The sequence below is a fragment of the Sebastes umbrosus genome, chromosome 13, assembly GCF_015220745.1.
Source record: "Sebastes umbrosus isolate fSebUmb1 chromosome 13, fSebUmb1.pri, whole genome shotgun sequence".
In the NCBI taxonomy this organism is placed as follows: Eukaryota; Metazoa; Chordata; class Actinopteri; order Perciformes; family Sebastidae; genus Sebastes; species Sebastes umbrosus.
This window is the reverse complement of record NC_051281.1, coordinates 2304980-2315640: the sequence shown is the minus strand read 5'-3', so window position 1 is coordinate 2315640 and position 10661 is coordinate 2304980. Positions and strand designations below refer to the sequence as shown.

General features: G+C 40.6%; 1 protein-coding gene across 1 annotated transcript in view; it reads right to left on the bottom strand.

Annotated features, from left to right (window-relative positions):
* Positions 1-2572: 2572 nt before the first annotated feature.
* mphosph8 (M-phase phosphoprotein 8) overlaps positions 2573-10661 on the bottom strand; it is a 33006-nt gene continuing 24917 nt past the window's right edge. The window contains 9 exon segments of the mRNA XM_037790434.1: positions 2573-5892; positions 7407-7490; positions 7769-7893; positions 9008-9159; positions 9379-9461; positions 9463-9534; positions 9857-9943; positions 10125-10226; positions 10228-10266. Of these exon segments, the coding sequence (XP_037646362.1) occupies positions 5851-5892; positions 7407-7490; positions 7769-7893; positions 9008-9159; positions 9379-9461; positions 9463-9534; positions 9857-9943; positions 10125-10226; positions 10228-10266 (786 nt within the window). The 3' untranslated portion in view covers positions 2573-5850.

Genomic DNA, 10661 nt, shown 5'->3' with positions numbered 1-10661 from the left:
CGGCGGCCACCAGCATTTTTTTTTTAAATTATCATTATTTTGTTATTATTATTATATAATATTATATTCTTATTATTATTCTTCTTATTATTATTACATATTTTTTTATTTATTTTGGCGTCAATAATATTATAATTTTCTATATTCTATTTTTCTCTATAGCATTTTCTAGGATAATTGTTTTTTTCCAGATGACTATGATTTATGATCAGATTTTTATTTTGAATAAACTTTAAATAACTGTTTATATTGTTATTATGTATTTATTATTTATTTGTTCAGTTGTTACCTCAATGCAGAAAATGAGGAACGGCGGCCACCAGCATTTTTTTTTAAATTATCATTATTTTGTTATTATTATATAATATATTATTACATATTTTCTTTTCTTTTGGGGTCAATAATATTATTTTCTATTTTCTATTTTCCTCTATAGTAGTTTCTAGGATAATTGATTTTTTCCAGATGACCTATGTGATTTATGATCAGACTTTTATTTTAAATAAACTTTAATAACTGTATTTATTATAATATAAATAAACACTTGGTCCCTGATATTGTTGGCTTAAAAGTCTTTAGTTAGTTTCACAATTTATACTTTTATTAACAAATAAGTGCAGTCGGGCAGATGAAAGAGAGTTACAGATGTGAAAAGTGTATTTCTTTCTTTCTGTATTTATTTATTTGTTCATTTGTTACCTCGATGCAGAAAATGAGGAAAAGAAAAAGAATGAACAACAATAGCTCCAGCTCTAAAAGTGAACCTGGTGCCGCCTCTGAAACAGAGTGAAATCGGTCGGGATCCTCGGAGGGTTAAAGACTTCCCACTCATGATGATGATGATAAAACAGGCAGAGGAACCAGTGTGGAAATATATGTACACGTTTTTATTTAGGACAGAGACACAGCCTCGGGGTAAAGCACTTTATACAAACAACATCTCTCACACACATACAGGACACGACTACCTGCAGGAACATTCACACCCAGAAGATCTGTACAAGAAGTCAACGGTGAGTTTTATTCTAGAGGCGAGACAGAAGGAGAGTGCACGGGGGTTTGGCAAAGTAGTTTAAGGGTTAAAACTATGAGCAAACAAGAGAATCAAGACAACTACACACCCTGCATATTATTTCTTTACTATTTCTTTCATGAGATTTCTAAACAGAGTTTTCCTTCCTTCCCTGCAGCCATTGACTTCTATTCATATCCATGCATTGTGAAAATCAATCAGCAGACTCTTGGACTCTTAAAGGTCCATTATTGTGGTATAATAACTGATTTTTGTTCAATGATAATAGAACTGTAAACAGAAACTAAATCAATGGTTTAACTGTGATGGTTTATACATCTCAAGCAAGTTTCTGTTGTGACTCTGCCGTTGATTTTCATCCCATTTTTGGTGATAAATGGGAACCAATGGCTGCGTGGAAAGCAGGAGAAACACAATAAAAACTGTAATAAAAAGATTAGCAAAATGGTTCGTTGTGACTGTAAAGTTTGGAATAAGTGAGACTTTGGTTTTCCAGACGATCCGCGGACGGGACACGACTAGTAATCCTTAAACAGACCTCCCAAAGCCAAAGAAAAGTTTCACATCTTTTCCGATCACATTGATTGGTTCTCATCACTTAAAGAGGACCTACTATGCTCATTTCCAGGTGCAAACTTGTATTTTGGGTTTCTACTGTACATTTACATGCCTTAATGTTAAAAAAAACTCTTTATTTTCCTCATACTCATAGAAAGAGAGAGAGAGAGCGAGTACTGCAGCCACATTTATATGATTGAAGCCAGCAATCTTCAGCTGAAACGTCCTTTTGTCCTTCTCCACTCTATCGCGGTACAAACGAGAGGACACGTCAAAGAGACGCTCTCGTTCACTCCACAACTCCACCAGTTCCTCCATGTTGACTTTCTACCCCGTTTGCGCTCCTATCGGTGGTTGATGTTCACGTCATTGAACTTAACGATAATATTAAACTTGTTTGATTTTACCGGAACGTCAAGATGAGAAAAAAGACTTAAAGGTCCCATATCGTGCTCATTTCCAGGTTCATACTTGTATTTTGTGTTTCTACTAGAACATGATTACATGCTTTAATGTTAAAAAAAACACTTTATTTTCCTCATCCTGTCTGTCTGAATATACCTGTATTCACCCTCTGTCTTAAACGCTCCGTTTTAGTGCATTTCAATGGAATTACGTTGCTAGGCAACAGTTTGGGTCCATGTTTACTTTTTGTCAGCTGATGTTATTTACATACACGGCAACAGGAAATAAACTGGGAAATATTTAGAATGTTTATGTTTAAAATCGCGTAATGGTCTAAATATTGTATGTTTGTGACATCACAAACGGACAGAAATCCTAACGGCTTGTTTCAAATGTGCAATTTCTGAATACGGGCTGTGTGTATTTCTCCGTATATTGAGCGTTTTGATAGTTTAACAGAATTTATAAAGCACTTAAACCTGCTTCATAATATAAAAGACATGAAAATCTCACTTTTTTACAATATGGGACCTTTAATACCGCTTGGACTGAGTTTTATGACCACCTCACACTAAAACGATGGAGATCACAGGAGTGTGCCGTAACCGATTTTATTCTGACATTGGAAATATGTCTGCGACAGTAAAATCGCTTGAAAAGTCGTTTGGTTTAAGGTCGGCATTACTTGGTGACATCACCATGTTACGGAAGAAAAGGCGGGACTCCAATCGAGGCGTTTCAGGAGCAGTGTTTCTGTGGGGGCGAGGAACTCCCTTTGGCGTTGACTTTGGGCTTTCTAACTTTGCAGACCTTTTACAGTGTACATGCACAAAAAACTATAAAACACACTAAAGGAAAGGGAGAAAAAGCACAAAAGCACAAATAGGTCCTCTTTAACTAAAGAGCTACACAGCTCACCTCCCAAAAACCACCACCAAAACAAAACACAGTGATTCCTCGCTCTGTAAGGAGACACGGAGGGTAAAAGATGAAAATGAAAACTCTCTAAAGCCAGTTCGGATGTTGCTTTGGCTGCATTTTTTAGAGTTGGAACTGAAAGTTAAAGCCTTTTACACTGTGACATTATGAAGGAAAGTATCACTGGGTTAGATTTCTGGAGCACATAGTGAAATAACTGACAAGATGATGCTCATAAAGTGGCGTAAAAACAGGACACAGTTAAAGGGAGAATCAAACTGTAGCCGTCTGGATGAGGAGCTGAATGTGAACACGCTGCTGTTTATCCACAACATATTCTGATGAAGCTTTAGGACTAGAATGTAAACACAAAATAACCTTTATCTGCATCATGTTTTACTGAATACAGGCGTCCACGTCGTCTCCGCAACCTCTGTCGTCTTCTAACATTTTGTATGTTGAGACAAAATCACAAAACAGGAAGCAAACTATTGAACTCTACGGATTAAAAGCAACAACTGGAGTCCAGATTCACACGCGTGCCGTTTCGTTATGATGTTTTTTAAACAGTCATAAATAGAACAACTGCGTTTATTTCTCCTTCAACTTTTTAATTTGGACAAGAAAAGAACATCAAGAGGGAACCGTGTGGATATATTAAGGCAGCACGGAGAGGCCTCGTCGATTTAGAGTTTCTGACAACAGGTGTTGTTTAAAGACATGTTGCTGTCCTGAGCTGAGTTCATATATACAGGCGATATCACACAGCTAGAATCAAGGCGTCTTCTCACAACATTTGGGGTTCAAATAGTGAAGAGATTGTCAGAGGAGAGCGAAGAGTAGCGTTAGGATCACGACTAAAGAAGCTTTACAATTTAAAAACAGGGCGGTCGATCTAAAGCTGAAGCATTAGAGCCCTTAAAACATCAGAGCTTTTTTACTGTACACACTAAATAACTTAACTCCTCCTACAGGGGGGCATAAAAAAAACCCACCATCAGATGACGCGTTAGAACTGTATATATGTATGTTTATATCTATATATAGTATGTGAATATGTACAGACCAGAAAATGTAAACAGCAGCTCTGTGCACGGGAGGCTTCATTCATTAAAAACATCTTTACAAATCGCCTCATTCTGGTGGATCAACCTGTGGGAAAGTGTGAAGTAAAGAGGGGGATGACACCCATATTTAAGGATGCATGTATTCTACCTCTCTTTTCTGAAGTGATGTGACTGATGCTGCCTTCTAATAGGGTCGTGTTTACTGTGTTCATGAGGAGAACGCCCTCCTCCTGTCATATTCACCGCTTCCAAAGTGGACATTTTCTGAAAGCTACGAGTTGTGACGTGTTTGTTGACGTTGTCAGAAATGGCAGAAATTAGTCGTATAGATTTTTTTCTTTGTAATTTTAGAATGTGTCTGCTTGCTAGCTTGCTCAATTGTTAGACTCGGTGGCTTCTAGACGCCGACAGCAGCGTCCATGTTGCCGTTCCCTAGCAGCGGTGTTCTCACGATTTAACCACCTGAACGCCAAGCATATCATGTACACGATGTCGTAACAATGAGCTCACGAGTTTTCATTTGAAGGCAGCATTAATAACTCTGCTGGTCTCCGATTTTGTGAAACAAAAAGATGTTATAAATCTAGGTTGGAGAGCAAATTTGACAGAAAATTTAAACCTTGTTTGGGTGCAGAAATTTACACAGAAATTGTCAGCGGAGCAGCACCAGATCTGCCTTCAAATGGGGTTGTGTGTCTTGTCGTATTCACGACTTTGTAAGTGTACATTTTCTTTTTGTTGAGTTGTGACGTGTTTGTTGACGTTTTCAGAAATGGCGGAGACATTTAAGTTTATCTTTGTTATTTTATAATATGTCTGAGGAAAATGTTGATATTCCCCACGGCCTCATCTTCCTCCTCTGTCATTATGCCTTTGCATTTCCTGCATTAGGTAACCCGCTCGCTAGCTTGCTAAATTGTTAACTTCAGTGGCTTCTACAGTAGCCAACAGTAGCGTCCATGTTTCTCAACCACTTGAACGGCAAGCATATCATATACACGACTTCCCACGTCGTAACCACGAGCTCACAAGTTTCCATTTGAAGGCAGCAATAGTAACTCAGCTGGTGACAAACTGGTCGCTGATTTTGTGAAACAAAAAGATGATAGAAATCTGGATTGGCGAGCAATTATGACAGAACATTTAAACCTCGTTTGGGTGTAGAAATGTACACAGAAATCACCCGTTTGTTGTCAACGGAGCAGCGCCAGATCTGACATCCTAAACACATCACATCTTTAGGAAAGAGTTCCAGACTGTTCCACCAAATCCTCAACACTGACACACAGGTTAATGCACCGAAATAAGTCCATCATAAAGTAACAGAAAACAACATGAGTGTGAAAGCTTTAGCTTGGTCCAAGAAAAAAATGATTAAAACAGAATAAAAAAGATGGAAAATCCCCCTTTTTATGCACCCAGTCTACACACACAAGCTACAAACAACACACAGCATCCATCATATCCACGCTGACGGGAGGCGGGACTCGGAGAAAGGCACGACCCTGGAGGGGTTTACTCCAGAGAGAGAGAGAGAGAGAGAGAGAGAGAGAGAGAGGGGGGGGGGGGGGGGGGGGGGGGGAAGCTCCTGGAAGCTGTGTAACGATGGTTTCACCAACGAATGGACGGACTGCTCGAGGGTTAAATCGACCTCTCGAGATCCTCAGATTTTGCGCTGCATGTGTACGCCAACGTAGGCGGAGCGGTGGTCTGGACAGGATTCATCAATTTTGCACTGACGTCAGAGGAAGCCAGCGTTTAATTTCTTTCCATAGTGACGAGGACCTCGGTAGAGCATCTCAGCTGCTGCTCAGTATGTGTGAGTGTGTTTTGTTGTGTCGGTCAGGCTTGGCGTGACCTTTGACCTGATCATTGCAGCTGGACTCTGTACGCACAAATGAGGAGCTTGACCTGAGGAAAGAGAGAACATAAACACTGTTAAAGGATCCACAACTGCTTCATTACAATAACAGTTTGACCTTTTAGCCTCTGATACTGACTGAGGCGAGAACATGATAAATAATTCACTCTGTAAATGGTAAAACTTGTTTCTCTGCAGAGAAAAATCAGATTCTGGGTTAGAATATAACGTAAGAAATCACTCATTCAAACATCTCTTTACAATCTGGATTTGCCTAAATACACAGTTTTCCTATATAAGCAATCATAGTGTTTGTTTACAATGACTTCAGGGTAGAAAATGTAAAAAATGTTCTCTGAACTGAAGTGAGAGATTCATCTAAAATGCACATTTGATGCTTTAATATCTCATTAATAATAACACTTACAGACAGACAGGCAGAGCGGCACATTTTACAAAGAAAGGAAGAGTAAACTATATTAGACAAATACGAAGAAGTTAAACACTTAATCCAGACTAAAAGTAACACAGTTGAAGCTGCCAAATGCAGGAAGAACAGCTGGTGAAAGAAAAAACTCCCGATGTGTGAATGCGTAAATTAACAGATTTATTAATTAAACGGAACATTCAAAAGTCAAATATAGTCGTCTAGATATGAATAGCTTTTAGAAATGTAGTGAATGAATGGATTACGCCTTCTCATGTCCTTTAACAAGTATGTGGCGTGAATGACTATTTCAGCCTTCTTTCAGCTGCGTCCCGTCTCCGGCGGTGTGAAACGGATTCAAGACCAAGTAAAAAAATAAATATAAAAACATAACACAAAGAGGTAAACACCCACAGCATAAACCTGGCTGTCCTTCCTGCATTTATCAGTTTAAACTGTGTTGTTTATAGCTGGATTATGATTTAAAGTTCTTCATATGTGTGTAATATTATCATACAATCACTGCACTGAGCTCTGATTGGTCAGTAGGAGGTGCTTTTATACGAGTTGATCTCTTATCTGGAACATAACCTGCTCCGGAGCAGGTTAGTTGTTCAGCATCAGTTACCATGGCGATCTACCCCAGTAAGAAGTGAACCACCTTCGTAGGATGGAAAACCCTGAAGGGTTAACCTTGAAGTGACCTCGCTAACCACAAATCCTGCTTCGTAGTGCAGGCCTCAGGCCTCTGGTAGGTCGGATCATCCTGTTTAACTATATATCTTTAAATGTTACCGTTACGGCTGAGAATGGCAACAGAAATAAACAAGTTTGCTGAATTCCCATATCTTTGCAATTCAAATCAACGGCCGGCTGTCGACCTCCACAGTAGTGATTGTTGTTGTTAGCGGTGATTCGATCTATAGTGCAACTTTCAAGAGTACATTTAAATCTTGACTGTTACTATACAACGGTGTCTCTACACCTGCTGACTGACGGATCATTTATTCTTCCTTAAAAAGTCTAATATTTCGTTACCCTGAAAACCCCCTTCAGTCTGTATGATGACCTGACTGGCAGCAGAGGCTTTTATGTGTCTAATATTGTGTCTGTTGTATTATCTTTAATGTGTGTCACCTTGGCTGCTGGCGCCTCTGCTAGACGGATGAAGAGTCGGTTGATGCCAGGAGCCGGGCTGAAGGAGTAGATGAAGTGACTGTCCTGAATGTTTGAAGACAAGAACGAGGAAAAAAAATGAGGCCAAACAAGAATAAACATATAAATATACGTAGCGTAGCATCCTGTGAAACACTTGAACTTTAGCTAAAGGTAATGACTGAATGTGAATAGCTACTGTTTGGTTTGTTTTCTCATTTTATTTGACCTATTTGTATTTTAGCAACCCTGTTTTTTTTTTATTTCTTCTGATAAACCACTTGGTATATTTAAGTGTTATTAGTGTGATTGAACTGCTGTTGTTGTTGTTGTTGAGGACGAACCAGGAAGATGGGCAGCTGGAACTTGTCGTTGAGCACCACGGCGTGAACGCTGCACGGTCCGCAGAGCCGCGCTGTGATTTCATTCAGGAAGTTGGCGTGGAAGATGAAGAGGAGGATGCCTGAGCCTGGAGGAGGAGGAGGGGGAAGAGGAGGGAGGGAGGGATAGAGGTGAAAAGAAGTGAAGGATAAAACAAGTACAGAGTCTTAGGTGTATCTAGAAATGCAACCAGCCAGGGTCTGAAATTAGCAGCCGCCACGCGCCAAATGTTGGTAAACTGTTGAGATTGGTGGGTGAAATCATCAGGACATCCGCCACTTTGGCAGGCAGGGAAAATGCTAGTGATGGGAATAGAGAACCGTAGTTTTTCACTTTCTTGGCATCTCATGCCTCCATGATTATCGATTCCTCTTCCTCGCTTTCTGATAGTTACGCTGCACAATGATGCATACGCACGCTGTATCATGTTTCAGTTTGTTTGGGACCGGAGACACGGCGGAGAAAAAAAAAAAGAGCTCAACAGCGTGGCGCTACTAAACCTGAGGGGATGCACCCTATTTGTCCTGATAATGCAACACTGAACAACAAATCTGTGCTGAAATCAGCAGGAGGAGAGTTAGTAACGTCAGCGGCTAGCAGCCGTTAGCAGCACAGTCCTGCTTGGTTAAATAACGGCGCTACTAACGTTAACGGAGGTGCCATTGAGTTATTATTATGAGACGTTTAAATGACTATTGGACGAAGGTTAATTACAACGTTATGATCATCTCGTAAAATTAAGTTTTTGGCGAGAAACTTGAATAAATCCAGTAGTTTGAAGGAGATGTTTTCACATCAATATAAAATAGATATTAGAGAAATAATTATGACCTGTTTAACTTCATAACAGCTTACCAAGATTTCTTTGAATCAAAGCAAATATTTAAATAATCATAATCATTTGAATTGTGTATTTTTATGTAAATAACCACTATAGATGACAATAACAAAGTACAGCACTGAGTACACTGTCCTCCCTCCACGGTGTAATTCAAACACTGTAATTTACCGTGTATATAATGTTATTTATGTTAAATATATCGAACATTGAATGACATCAGATCTAAAATGTTATTCCTTCATTTAGTGGAGAGATTTCAAAAGTGGCAGATAAAAAAATCCTTGCCTGCCACAGTGGAAGGAAGTGACAAAAAGTGAATTTCAGACCCTGCAAGCAGCTGTTCACAGAGTTTGTGTTTTACCCTCAGGCTGTGGCTGTGACTTGAAGCCGAACTCCAGCGAGAAGTCGGGTCCCTCACAAAGCCGGTGGCAGGAGAGAGGGAAGACGGGCTCCAGCAGCACCAGACGAGACTCAAAGTACGCTCGGATGGTGTCCTCCGCCACGCTGGACAGCCTGAGAGACGCAGAGACAAACAGTCCGAGTGACTTTATGGGCAAAATGCATGAGAACACAGGACGGATACAGCAGGGAGTGTATTTTAAACTGCTGCTGTGTCACCAGATGTACCTGGTGTTTATTGGTCAGTAGTTGTAATATAATAATATAACACAGTATTTAGATTTTTGTTTCTCCTCCAACACACAGTCCCTCATATTGAAGCTGTAGACTCACACGCTGACGTGGTCCTTGATGAGGTCGCACACCATCAGGTTGTTGCCGAGTTTGGCGAAGTACATGGCCGCGGTCTTGTTTTTTGGACACGATGTTGCAGTCGGCTCCGTACTCCAGCAGGAGGCGCACCACGTCAGCGTTCCCTCTCTTGCATGCCTGAAGTGAAGCACAGGAAACATTTTACCAACACAGCCACAGAGTCCCAGGTACAGATCCTCCTACCACTGTTGGGATAAGAGGCCTAAAGGGGCATTAAATGTTCTGCCGCGTCTCTTCACCTTTAACTTTTAACACTTTTAGACGATGCAGCGATAAAAGGGATAAATCATCAACCTGGTTACCGTCTTTAAAGAACAGTTCAACATCTTTGGAAATCCAACAAGAGACTGATAACCTGTCCCAGGAGGACGTGTGTCTGGTGTAAATGGTTTAACTTCGGTTAATGGTTGGGAGGTTTGTGTGTGAAATGCAGCGTTACCCTCATCAGCGCCGTCTCCCCGTTTAGTGTCTGAGCGTTGACGTAGGAGCCCGCCTCCAGCAGGATGGCAACGGTTGTCAGGAAATTCTGACAGAGAGGACGGAAATAAAAATAAAAGGTGAGAGAAAATACAGAAACGTGATGACTGGGTAGGATGGTGCTGCCAATTTCAACCGAAAACAGCATGAGAAGAAACAAACACCTTATTTTGGAAATGAAATGTTGGTGCACCACCGGAGTACAACGTCACAGTGAAACTCTGCGTTACCTTTTCAGCGGCGTGCATCAGCGCTGTGGTGCCGTTCTTCTGCCGTCCGTTCACCCTCACTCCCTTCTTTATCAGCAACCGGAGGATGTCGTCCTGCCCCCCCCGCCGCTGCCAGCATGCTCAGGGACATCCCGCTGACATCCTGCAGACAAACGAAGGGGGTTAAATGAGCAGCTCCTCACTGACCTGCTGGGGATTGTTCATTTGCTGTTTATACTGTATTATTATTATTTTGTATACATCAACTACAATATGTTAACTTCTGTTTTGAGCTATTAGGCATGGCGTGAGTTCTGCATCTACAGACGTTTAAAGGAATATTTCACCCCCAAAATGACCATTTGTATATCAATTACTCACCCCGTGTTCCCATGAATTCTTGAAGAACGTTTTCTCGCATGCCTCCAAGTCTCACTGATCCAGTCGTATGCTCACTGCTTCACAAACACATGCATCTTCATTAAAACCTCACTACCCGTATTTAAAACACTTCAGGCCGGATGAGTTGTGCAGTGTAAGGTTATAGTGGAGATGCAC